Source organism: Venturia canescens, chromosome 9 (assembly GCF_019457755.1).
Source record: "Venturia canescens isolate UGA chromosome 9, ASM1945775v1, whole genome shotgun sequence".
Lineage (NCBI taxonomy): Eukaryota > Metazoa > Arthropoda > Insecta > Hymenoptera > Ichneumonidae > Venturia > Venturia canescens.
In genome coordinates this window covers 17,810,752-17,823,589 of record NC_057429.1, presented here as the reverse complement: position 1 = coordinate 17,823,589, position 12,838 = coordinate 17,810,752, and the positions used below count along the sequence as shown (strand labels likewise).

At 41.6% G+C, this 12,838-nt stretch overlaps 2 protein-coding genes across 3 annotated transcripts; both read left to right on the top strand.

Annotated features, from left to right (window-relative positions):
* Nucleotides 1-1,234: 1,234 nt before the first annotated feature.
* spab (space blanket) lies at nt 1,235-8,072 on the top strand. 2 transcript variants are annotated; one of them, XM_043427706.1, is made up of 5 exons: nt 1,235-1,467; nt 1,894-2,145; nt 3,554-3,692; nt 3,801-3,950; nt 4,994-8,072. In XM_043427706.1, the coding sequence occupies exons 2-5, from the start codon at nt 1,975-1,977 to the stop codon at nt 5,227-5,229; spliced, it is 696 nt and encodes a 231-aa protein (XP_043283641.1). In that variant the 5' UTR covers nt 1,235-1,467; nt 1,894-1,974; the 3' UTR covers nt 5,230-8,072. The 2 variants fall into 2 exon arrangements, with proteins under 2 accessions (XP_043283641.1, XP_043283640.1); XM_043427705.1 differs by having other exon boundaries at nt 1,236-1,456.
* A 445-nt stretch (nt 8,073-8,517) lies between these two features.
* On the top strand, nt 8,518-12,747 carry CCT5 (chaperonin containing TCP1 subunit 5). The gene is made up of 6 exons (XM_043427702.1): nt 8,518-8,791; nt 9,969-10,393; nt 10,521-10,713; nt 10,962-11,231; nt 11,618-11,803; nt 11,915-12,747. The coding sequence occupies exons 1-6, from the start codon at nt 8,684-8,686 to the stop codon at nt 12,365-12,367; spliced, it is 1,635 nt and encodes a 544-aa protein (XP_043283637.1). The 5' UTR covers nt 8,518-8,683; the 3' UTR covers nt 12,368-12,747.
* The last annotated feature ends 91 nt before the right edge of the window (nt 12,748-12,838 follow it).

Here is a 12,838-nt window from a genome sequence, read left to right as displayed (position 1 = left end):
TTTTTTCGTTCCACGCAATTAAAGCAGCCGCCATCATTCGTTACGATCACAATTTTAAAAAAATAACGATCGTCGCCGAGCTTCTCAATTTCGTTGATTTCCGATAAAAATTCATCGACGTTGAGCCTTCGAACGAAATTTCATTCGCGGAGATTTGCCAAGCTGAGGATCCTCCCACGGCAAACACATTCACAGCAACAAATAAATGAAATTGCACGTAAACAAGGTTCGAAGTAATCTCGTATAGCACGACCGACGATTGAACGACGCTGCCCGGATCACGAGCGCGATGCTCGCCGAACGAACTTTCGTCGGTCAGCTTTAAGCCGCAACTTTTGTCCCGGGATATACCTGCGAGCGGAGCGTTTGCTCCAGACCAACCTCGAAAAGGTATATACAGGAGGAAGCGAGCCAGCGCCAACGGAAGCAGGGGATAGTAGTCGCGTCGATCAATACGAAAGTGCGCTGGAGAAACGAGAGATAGAGACCGAGGCTACGGGATCCTGTACAATTGCATATATAAGCGCATTGTGGGAGCGTGAAAAATGAGAGGCTATGACGAAAGAGGACCGATAGCGGACGAAAGTACCGAGGAAATGTACCTCCCACGCGAAAATCCATTATAAATCTACCTCTTTGAGGGAGTTCCATCAAAGAGACTATTTTTATTTGAGAATCCTTTTTCCGAGCGTTCAATTAGTGCCATTTAGATGGTAGATGGAATAACGAAACAGGGGTAACAGCGACGGATCGATGGAGCGAGAAAAATGTTCATGAGTCGGGAGCGCCAACGCAAAGTGATCGAGAGAAAAATACGAATTTAATTGCCACCGAAATTATTGCTTCTCTCCATTATTTATCATTCGCGATATCCCAAAATGGCCTTCGATTACCTGAGAGCTGAGAATCGGTTGCAACGCGTCATCGTCGACGATTACCGATCTCGGAAATGGTGCGTGGGACGCACGAGAAAGGGGGCGGTGGTGGCGGCGCCAAATGAAACATCCGGGTTAACTGGAGGGGCGAAAAGACGGGGGGAGGGAAAAGTTAAACAGTCACACACGAGGGTGCAAAAAAAGATGCTGGAGAGGGCACGTAATGACGATCTCGGTACGAAACGCATGCGCCCCCTCGGATTCGCGCCTGATCAGTCCACCCCTCGCACTCGGGGAGAGGGCTTTTTCAACCCCTTCCCTCCCGCGACGAGTACTCGTCGCACAGTATAGATTGCCGGGGTGAGTTCCTCCTCGCCTCAGTCCAGTCCTGCACAAGCTTCCATTCAGCTCCCAGGATCGTTCATACAGTGATTGCGTCTCTCGTACTACTTCGCTCTTCCATCGGTTCTTCTCGTCCTGTCTTCGTATATTTATATATTTGCTTTTCCGTTGAAAAACGTCGCTTGGGGGAACGACTCGAAGATTCTTGAGGTGTGAGAGCAACAGACTGATTCGGACGCGTACGTAATTTGTAAGAAAATCACTCGTTTCATACACATTTGCGATTTTTTTCAATAAAATTCATTTTTCATCGCTGGAGAAATATTTTATTAGATTCTTTAGTCTACGAAATATGTTTCGGGGCTTTTACTCCTTCAAATCCACTTTTTTCGAAAACGCTCGAATTCTAATAGTTTTTTTTCTGGCGAGTAGTTTCCGGACTGAGAAATAAAATTTTTGGTTCAATGGCAATTGATTCGAAGAGTTTTCTTCGTTCAACTGCAATGTTTTCCGAGAGAATGAATTTAGATCCGAAGTAATGCAGTATTTCGTTGTTCCAATGGCTTTTTTTTCTTAGTTTATAAAAATATTCTTGTGGAAAGTTACAACCGAAAAGTAGAAACAGAAAAAATGAAATATTTTGGAAAAACAATTTTTTTTTTCGAAATAATTCCAGGCTGTCCTCCAAGCCTGAAAAATCTGTCGGCGAGCCGCATCTGAGAGTCAAATCGGCAGGAAATCATTGCTAATAACGAGGATGAAGCTTCACGCGAGTGCATTTATCGGCCTGGCGATCGTGGCGAGCATGCAGCACAGTTTCGTCGATGCCTGGGGTGGGCTCTTCAATCGTTTCACTCCGGAAATGCTCTCGAATCTTGGATATGGAGGTCACGGAGGCAGTTACGTCAACCGGCAGTCGTATCTTCAGGTAAAGATCGAATCTCCCTGCTCTCCTTTCGCATCATAAAACTGACAATCAAATATTTCGATGCATCACCCCGCGAAGTTAAAACTTTGATTCATTTTTTTATGGGAGTCAATTTTTTTTTCATGGCTCAAAATTTCACTAGAATTTTTTATTTTACCAATAAAATTCTCATCTCTACGACCTCCAGTTTTATCGGATCTTCCTCTTCTACTCTTATTTTCACAGGATTTTTTTTACCATCGTCATTTTTTACAAGCAATTATTTTTCTACTATTCTTATAGGAATTTCTTCTTCGACCGGTATTTTTATAGACCTTCCTCGACGAATTCGTCTGTTTGTTTATTCCTCGATTGAATTACGGTCCGATTACCGCTCGCGATCTTCTCTCGTTACGGGCAAAATGATAATCATAAGAAGCCATTTTAGGGATCTGCTGTCGGCCATTCATTATCGCTACAGTATATTGTCTACGTAACAAACGACGTCATTCACTCGATTATCCCGGTAGGATGGTGTGCACGCTTAATAGTCCTGTGTACTGGCTAAACTATAGGATGAAGGATCGATATCGCGTTTGACACGTTCGCTGCTATAACTGTGTGTATGCACATCGCGAGTTATACTGCGCGTCGTTGTGCCCCAACCCCGAGTTTTCATTTTTATGTTTTCTTTCTTCCTTCCTTCCTTCCTTAAGATAGAGACAAACGAATGAAGGAAAAAAGTCATAAAAATTCTCTGCGGAGGGAGGAGAAAAAGTTTGCGAGAACATAAATCGTCACGCAGGAGGGTTGCGCCTGGAAAACGACACGCACAACCACGGCATTTCAATGTTATCTGAGGGAATTGCATTCTGATGAATAATTTTGCATCACGATTACGTGCAAGTTTCGATCACCGTTTTCTCTTATTTTTCATATTTCCATTCAAATTATCTTCCTTCGGCCAGGAAATAACGTTCAGAAACGAACAGGATTTCATGGAAATGTTCACTTTTATCGATCACGAATCTTCCGTTCTGTCAACGCGACAGCTCGCACGAACGTTGCTCTCGTCTTTGCCTCGGTTCTCAACTCGGATATGCAAATCATCGGAATAATCTATTTTTCATCGTGGCCGAAGATTTTAACGGGAAAAATAATCGTTTTTCTGCTTCTCATCGAAAATTCAATGAAACCCAATTGACTCGAGTTTCCACCGCCGATTGGAAGTTTTGCGGAAATAAAATTCTGAAAAATCACAAGAAACCGTAAGATTCTCTGGAGACGCGGAAGCCAAAAATTTGATTGTCTTTTTGAAGAATTTATTCCTCGTATCGTTTGATTTCGAACGCGGTGTAGAAAAATTGAATATTGAAAAATGAGTCACGAAGAGAATTTTCTATAAAAAGCATTATCGATTTCGTGACAGCGACCATTGACGGGTAATTACGCAAATTCATACGGCGACTCGGCCGAAGCTGCACTGTCGGACGACCCTTGCTACTTGAAGAAATGTACGGCCAATGAACACTGCTGTCCGGGTTCGGTGTGTGTCGACGTCGACGGAGGTTAGTGAAACAAATCGATGGATCATTCGATCGATTCAGCCACTCCATTTCTCTCATTGGATTCATAATCAAATTTCGTTTTTTCCCGCTCAATTTACTTCCGCACAGAAATTGGCTCCTGTTTATTCGCATTCGGACTGAAGCAGGGGGAACTTTGCAGACGGGATAATGACTGCGAGACTGGACTCATGTGCTCCGATGTCGCAGGCGGTGAAACGAGGTCCTGCCAACCACCGGTCACGTCGAACAAACAATACAGTCAGTAGACCCAATTTTATTATCACTTTTGTCCTCCAATTCGCGATTTTTCACCTTTTCATTATTCTCTGTCTACTTTCGTCACATTTTCGTGCACTCCATTACACTTTTCATAATGAAAATCGATTTTTCCTCCCACTCGATCGTCCGAGCTCAGGTCTTTCAATTCCAATACGTTTTCGATGCATTTTTCTTCTTTCGGTGATTTTGTAAAGTGGATTAAATTTTGTGGTGTTGGAACGCCCCCGGAAATAATAGGAGAAAAATTTGAGAGAAAATGGAATAAGAAATCATCTTCGGCGCGCAGAAAGGGGCGAACTTCGGCTCAACTTCGTTTGGGGTTGTGAACAAAGTGAATTTCTTCATAAACGTTGTCGAACGACGACGAGGTCGTAAAGTCATTCAAAACGTGAAGCCATTCCGTCATTTCAGTCTGGAACTGGGGGACAATGAATTTCGGTGAGACGTTGAAAAAAGCAAAGGGGATTTGCCCGCGCACGCGATCGTCAATCTTCGTGCACCTCGTTTAATGCCCGTGCGCGCGTTGTACACTGGATTAAAAGTATAACGTCCGAGGCACACAGTATAAAATTTAAGAGAGTGTACCTGTCAGCGAAGCAACCGCGGCGCACGATCGTCCCTCGAAGTTTACACGCGAATCCCCCGAGACCGTTTTTTCGCACTCACTGCCCAAGCAATAATGAGAAACGACGGAATCGCGAAGGGAATCGCGCTTTCGAATCTTCGTCGAAGTTTATCGGAGCGCTGGGAAAGTTCATTTGCTCGAGTGCTTTTTTCTCACCAGATTTTCCTCTTTTGACCTCCCGCTCTTCGGCTAATCACCGCTTCGAACCGTAGATTTTATAAATTCCCTCAATTTTTTCACCCCTCGAAAGAATTATTACTGACGAGAATTCCTGAAACTGAATCAAGCCCCTGACCACCGAAGTTTCGACCAAAAAAATGTCGAGCCGCGAGAGAAGAAGCGTGCGGGCGAGAGAGCCTCCAATCGAATGACCCCGAATTGTGCTTTCTGTTGGCAGGCGAGGAGTGCAACATGTCAGGGGAGTGTGACATAAGCCGTGGTTTGTGCTGTCAGTTGCAGCGGCGCCATAGGCAGTCGACGCGAAAGGTTTGTTCGTACTTCAAAGACCCGTTAGTGTGCATCGGTCCGGTCGCGACGGATCAGATAAAGTCCGTAGTGCAGTACACTTCCGGTGAGAAGCGGATCACCGGTCAGGGCAATCGTATATTATTTAAGCGAGGCCTCTTCGTCTAGACGAGCAGAATTATTAAAAACTAATGAATTCCCCGAGCCTCTTCCCAAGAGTCCCTTTCCCCGATCCCCGATTCCCGAAGCAGAGAGAGAGAGAGAGTTTTAAGGGGGAAAAAAACACAAATCAAACTCAATTTAACTGTCGTGAAAGTAATTAAGCTCTTAAGATTTCTCGGCGTAGATCGTCGTTTCCGAATCTCTTTACTTTCCGATTACTTTCGATTGAATCGGTGTCGTAAGAGCGCCGACGACCGTCCCGTACGGATTTTTATTTCGAGCGCGCCTTCCGGCTCCGGAGGCTCGAGCAGCAATTTCGAAAAGATAAAAATGGAGTTTTCAACGAAAGAAGGCTCGTCGACGCTTGGGTTTCTCGGTCGAGTGAAAAGCTTCCGATTTCCTCGCTGAATCATTGCGACTGAATAATACAAAACATATCAGAGAGTAGCGCAGTTTACTCTTCAACTAAGATACATATACTACGATAACGCAAAGTTTACAATTACGAAATTTACGCTCGTTATTAATCCTTTCGATGGTTACGATCCTCCCGAAATTCCAACACTACAGCCCCAGTCATAGTGGTTCCCAAAGTGACAAAAGCCCTCAGCACCCATTCGACATCCCCCCGAAACCAAATTGCAATCTAAACGTCCCGAAATACGCAAAAAAAAAATACCAAACACCGTTCAAATCCAAAGTCACGAAAACCAGCAGTAAAAAACAAAATATTCAAAAACAGTTTTTTCCAAACTCCCTCGAACCAGAACACCGAATTCCGAACACGAAGTAGAAAGAATGAGAGAAAAACAAACGATAAACAATTATACAAACGAATGAGATAAATATAACCATTCGACAAAACATATATCACACGCGAATGCCTAAAAGCATTGGAGGGAGAGCTTCAAACTATCAATGTTATTGCGAGAATATTCTATTGAAATTATATTTTTATCTTCGACTCAATATGTATACACTCACGAGCTCTATATATTTCCATAGTATTCATTCCAGATATAAGTGTATACTTCCATGGGTAGTTGCATTACTACGCCATATATATGTATACAAATATTATATATATATACATTATAGAGTTTAATTATATACACATGAAAATTCCATATACAAATGTATTTACGATTATTATTTTGGTTGTTATTATTATGGGGATTATTGTAGTTATAATTGGATTAGGTGTAGTACAGACGACCCTAGAATTCGAGGAGTTGTTCGATGCTGCACGAAGCACCGAGTCGAAGTAATTTCAATGTGAAATTCATCTTGAGATTTGTTCGAGGCTTTCTCTCGATGCGAGCCCTCTCTTCGATTTTTTAAATTTATTTATCGAGGGTTTCGTCGTCGAGAAAATGTGGGATTTAAAGAGAAATACATTGGCTTGTGAATCGAGAGTTTTATGGTTATTGTGAGAAACGTTGGAAATTACGTGGAAATTGGATTCGTTTGATGGGGGTTCAGATAGGTGGGTTGATTTGAAATTTAGACTTTGGGTAATAAGCGTGTAGTTTTTATGGGAATTTATGGAAAATTTGATACTCGAGGGTGATGTTATTTGTTTGGGAATTTTATTCGGGGAGGGGGTAACGAAATTGGGTTTTATTGGATCGAATGTTATGAGAAATCGAAGAGGAGGTCGTTCGGTGTGGAAATACTCGTGCACAAATTTCTTATCCGCCCTTTGGCCTATGTATCACGGGCGTTTACGATTTGACCTTCGCACGACCTTGAACGGCTATCGGTCTCCATCGCTCTGAAAGCACCCTTTTACCCCCGTTGCATAGGTCAAGGTCATACCCTATTTCCTGCCCCCACCCCTACGAGCGTAGTGCCTCTCTTCCGCGTCTTCGGTTTCGATTTTATTGTCTTTCGTTTGTTTTTTTTTGAACGTCCACTGGGACAGAGGAAATCTGAAAATGTTGATATTCGATCGCCTGCTCGACTCTGAGATGCGAATCTCTGCGCAGCAGCTGGAGATCTCAAGGTCGAAGCAAACAGCAGGATAATTAATTTGTCGAGTTAACCTTTCCTACTGCTGGCTTCAACACTGAGCTAGCAACGCGCTGCTTCATCGATTTTTTCAAAAAAGTTACCCGGGAATGATAAAACTTTTTATATTTTTGCTTCGTGTGATTTTTAAGAATTTTTGTATGACGATAGATTTGCATTATTGCTAAGTCCGTTGCGATGAAATATTTGGATTGGTCTCGAAACGAACGATGGAGTGGTGGGTTCTCTACGATTCAACACACAAAGAAAACATATCAAGTTAGAAAGTAAGAACTATTAATTCTTAAGGTAGTAAAAATTGGAGAGCCCTGTAAGGTTTCAACGTTAATTGCACAGAAAAACGAACGATTATTTTATTTTGTTCGTACGATGTAATGAACCATTTATTTTCTACTTCAAATATTTTATTTTACAGAAAAATCTTTATATTTACACTAATGCATGAAAATTCGGAGTAAATATCTTGTCATTCGACGTACGAAGGAACACTGTGCTATGCGAATACCCATGTGGAAAGCAAAACAACAACATAAATGTATCGAACGTAAAGCAAAAACAGCGTGTTTTAGTGATCCAGACATTTTGGCCTCTAGGCTCCGAGTCGAAAGTACCTCTTACCAAGTAATTTACATATATATATGAAAAACAAAATATATATATATATACACAAACATATCAATCCACTCGAGGAAATTATTATGTGTACGACTTATATGTGTATAATTGTTCACGATTGTAAAATGTCAACAAAAGAAAATTGAAAAAAAACAAGCAAGATTAATAGTTGAACGTGAAATACATTACTGTGCAAAAAATGAGTGTTCCGTTTTCCGTTCACTGGACTCCTCCTTCCCTTGTTCACGATGAAGCTGAAATTTCTGAAACGTGTTCGACGAGGACTCCGAAATGGTGGGAAACTATTTTATGTATTATTCCGAAACGTTTTGTTGGTTATGCAGAGTGATGGTGATCATATAGTTATCCTCGGATTTTGGAACTATCACACTTAAACTGTTTCGTTTGTTACAAAAAATGGAGAGGAAAGTGTATCATTGAAGTATGTTATCGCAAAGGAGAAAGATTTATGGTAAAGAAGCAAAAGGAATCGTTTTTTTGACGTTCGATGGGATTGAGCACGACGAATATAAATGCAACCGTTTTTTTTTTGATTCTTCGAATACCGGAAACGAAAAGCGCCGCTTGTGTTCGAAAGAAAAAGTATCGAGAAAAAAGGAGGGCGCCACTTGACAAGCGAAACAAACGAACGTTTCCCATTCGTCGCGAGGCAGCCGAACAAGACGCAGCGATTCAAGATGGTGGCGACTTTCACGAAGTGAATCATTCGTGTGAATCTTCCAAAAAATTTCCCTTTCCGAAAAGGTGACGGTGTGTTTTAACTTTTGTGGATTATTCCCGAAAAGCAGATATAATGGCTGCGATCCCGGGATCAATCGCCTTCGACGAGTACGGCAGACCGTTCATTATCCTTCGGGATCAAGAAAAGCAGAAACGGCTCACCGGCAACGATGCGATTAAGGTGAGGCTCCGCAAAACTTCATTTTACTCCGATTTTTCCCATTTCAGTTCCGTCAAACCAAGATTAAGGAACTCTTTCACTTTATATAATCTTTCGTTTATTTTTTTGTCAATTTTCTATTATATATTTTATGAATTAAACGGTTTATGTTTCTTTTATACCGTGGGCGGCCACGTGAGTCAGTAGCAATGGCGGCGAATATCCCCATCGGAATTATTGGCGCAAAAACGCTGAATTTTCTCGTCCAATTCTCGTCAAACGTGACAAATATTTGGACATAGTAAATTTCTTCATTTTTTTTCACAAGTCATCAGTAATCACGCTCATTCAATTGACTGATGCCTTGAAGAGCGTGAATCTCTTCACATGCGCTCGTGTGTACATATATGTGTATGTGGGATGCGCGAAGGGGGGTTTGAGACTCGACTACGTTCGTATTATGCCCATAAAAGGAATTCTAAAATGAGTCTCGAAGTTTTCGAAATGTATTGTCAGTCGACAAAAAGATGATACAAATTGAAAATCATACCATAGAATTCCAGAGAAGTAAATTCGTAGATGAAACTAATTCCCCATGAATCAAAATATTATTTGAACAAAAATCAAGTGCTTATTGTTCAAAATCTCAACACAAAATACTGAATAATGCATTTACAATTGTTGTGCCAAGTTTTCAAGATTCTCCGTCGTAATCTAATTTGGCATATTCCATTTGTTTATGAATTACAAATTCGATTGACAGATAATTTCAATCTTTCGTTTTTGATGATGTACTTCAAACTGAAACTGATCAGTCATTCATGAACAGTGGCAAATGTACAAATGTTTAAGTATTTTTCACAAAGTCAAAGACTCTAAGATGAATACTGGAAGTAACTGATAAATATGCAAAGAGAATTGCAGCCGATGCTCTTAATGCGACGAACTGCCCAGACACTTTGCAAAATCAATGCAACGATGATTTTAGTCTAGCGATCGATACATGGTCTATCGATCAGAAATCGCTACTGCTACAATTATTTGTATTTTATTCTCTTCTACTTTAATGAGTATTTTCTCATTGACGATTATCTAATCATTTGGCTCTTTGTTGTTTAATATTGAAGCAATGAATCAAACGCATTATGGCAATATTTTTAGTCAATGTCTGAAACTAATAACAGATTTTTCCTTGTAGTCTCACATTTATGCGGCGAGGTCCATCGCCAATACTCTCAAAACTTCTCTGGGCCCGAAAGGCTTGGACAAGCTGATGGTCAGCTCGGATGGTGATGTTACAGTCACCAATGATGGAGCGACAATCCTCAAGAACATGGACGTTGATCATGAGATTGCAAAACTCATGGTACAACTTTCGCAGTCCCAGGATGATGAGATTGGTGACGGTACCACTGGAGTCGTAGTTCTTGCTGGGGCTCTCATGGAACAAGCCGAGCGCTTATTGGACAAGGGCATTCATCCTATCAGAATTGCTGATGGTTTTGAACTTGCTGCTCAGTGTGCCACTAAACATCTCGACAGCATAGCCGAATCTTTTCCCATCGACCCAAAAGACTTGGATCCTTTGATCAAAACTGCCATGACTACGCTTGGCTCGAAAATGTAACTAACGAAAAATGTTTTAACTGTTGAATAGTAAAAAAGAAAGAGGAAATTCATGAGAATTGATGCACGCACAAATTAGGGAAATCTTCGTTTTCAATTTTTAATTTTTTTTTTTTTATTTTAGCATCAACAAATGTCATAAGCAAATGGCTGAGATTGCCGTCAACGCTGTAATGGCGGTTGCTGATCTCGAGAAGCGGGATGTCAATTTCGAACTCATCAAGATCGAAGGAAAAGTTGGAGGTCGTCTCGAAGATACGATTCTCGTACGCGGTGTCGTTGTCGACAAGGACTTCAGTCACCCGCAAATGCCCAAGGTGGAAATTCTCAACTGCTATAGGAATAAGAATCAAAAAACTGATTGGCAAAGAGAATTGTAGCCGGTGCTCACAATGCGCTGAACTGCCCAGACACTTTGCAAAATCATATGTAACAATGATTTTAATCTTGGGGTCGATTTACGAGAATCGATCACAAATTGTTGTTGCTACAATTTCTTACGAAATGAAGTTCAAGAGGCTGCCTCATGAATTTAATTTGACTGACTCAATTGCGATTTATTCAGAAATTGGAAAACGTCAAACTGGCGATATTGACGTGTCCGTTCGAGCCGCCAAAGCCAAAAACGAAGCACAAGTTGGACGTCACTTCGGTGGAGGATTACAAGAAGCTGCGTGAATACGAACGTGAAAAATTCACCGAAATGGTCGACCAAGTGAAGGGCGCAGGCGCTACTCTGGCCATTTGTCAGTGGGGTTTCGATGACGAGGCGAATCATCTTCTGCTGCAAAAAGAATTGCCGGCTGTCAGATGGGTCGGTGGACCGGAAATCGAGGTGAATTATCGATCTATTTTCCATTATGTCCGTCGCAACTTAAATATTTTCTGCCCAATGATGACAAAGCGCAACGGAGGAAGGCGAAACTCCGTGAATTCGTTTAGCACGATTTCTGTCGAATCCAAGAATGCTTCCAGAAGACAAGCCCAAAGCTTGATTTCTGTAAGGATTCTCGTAGGCCCGCGAAAACTGTTATTCGAAGAATTGGGGAATCGTAGTGGTTCCAATGACCAATGATTATGAGAGCTGAGGGCTTTGATTCTTGATCCCTGTTTATTCAACTGTCTGTCGAAGAAGAATTTCTTCAAACTTGAAGGAACTAGTGAATACAAAAATTTTGAAATCCTCCATCACATACATCGACACGATTTTTTAATTCTCAGCTCATTGCCATTGCGACCGGAGGTCGTATTGTTCCGCGCTTCGAGGAATTGACTCCCGACAAGCTCGGTTATGCCGGTATCGTGAGAGAACTTTCCTTCGGTACGACAAAGGATCGGATGCTCGTTATCGAGGAGTGCAAAAACTCTCGAGCCGTTACAATCTTCATCCGAGGTGGAAACAAAATGGTAAGATTCAAAGATTCTGTTAACGGAAATCTTTGAACGCCGCAAAGGGTTGAGCCTAATTCCCGAAAAGAAGTAAACGAAAAAACTAAAATTTGATAATTTCTCCTGCAGATTGTCGAAGAGGCAAAACGTTCGCTCCACGACGCTATCTGTGCAGTGCGTAATCTCGTGACCGACGAGAGGATCGTTTACGGTGGTGGAGCAGCGGAGATATCGTGTGCCTTAGCATGTGCAGCCCACGCGGATACGATAAGTTCATTGGAACAATACGCTTTCCACGCGTTTGCGGATGCTTTGGAGGCGATACCGATGGCATTGGCTGAGAACGCCGGTCTTTCCCCAGTGAAGACACTTTCGGAGGTAAAAGCCTTACAATTATCAGAGAAGAATCCAACGTTGGGTATCGATTGCATGTATCGTGGCACTTGGGACATGAAAGCGCAGCACGTTATCGAATCGTTGAAGAGCAAGACTCAGCAGATACTGTTGGCGACGCAATTGGTCAAAATGATTTTAAAAATCGACGACATTCGATCACCAGCCGATCCCGGTGATTATGCCTAAGAAAGAAAAAGGACAACAAAGTACTTTTTCAACGTATACTTTAAATACGAATCGTTTATCAATTAACACGATATTTCCAACAAGAAGAAACAAAATTATCGATTTTAAAAATACTTTTCACGCTAATTCTCCCTGTTGCGCTTCGTTGGCGAGAGTCATTACACACAATTATTTTTATTACACAAAAAAAGGTTAAATAGTGTTTGTACTGCGGAGTTGAATAATCGTTATTTTCGACATTAATTTTTTCTCCTGACTAATTCGTGAGCTCATTTTTGTTACGAAAAAGAGCAAGCATTTGTATTATCTTCACGCATCGTAAAAACGTCGCTCATGATGTTTCGTTTAAGCCATTAAAAAACAAACTTCGATTGTAAAAACTATTATGCCATCTTTCTTCGTCCTTCGAACTGATCCCGATGAGTCCATGAACAATCCTGAAATGAATTTTCATTGGTGGCTGAGGGAATT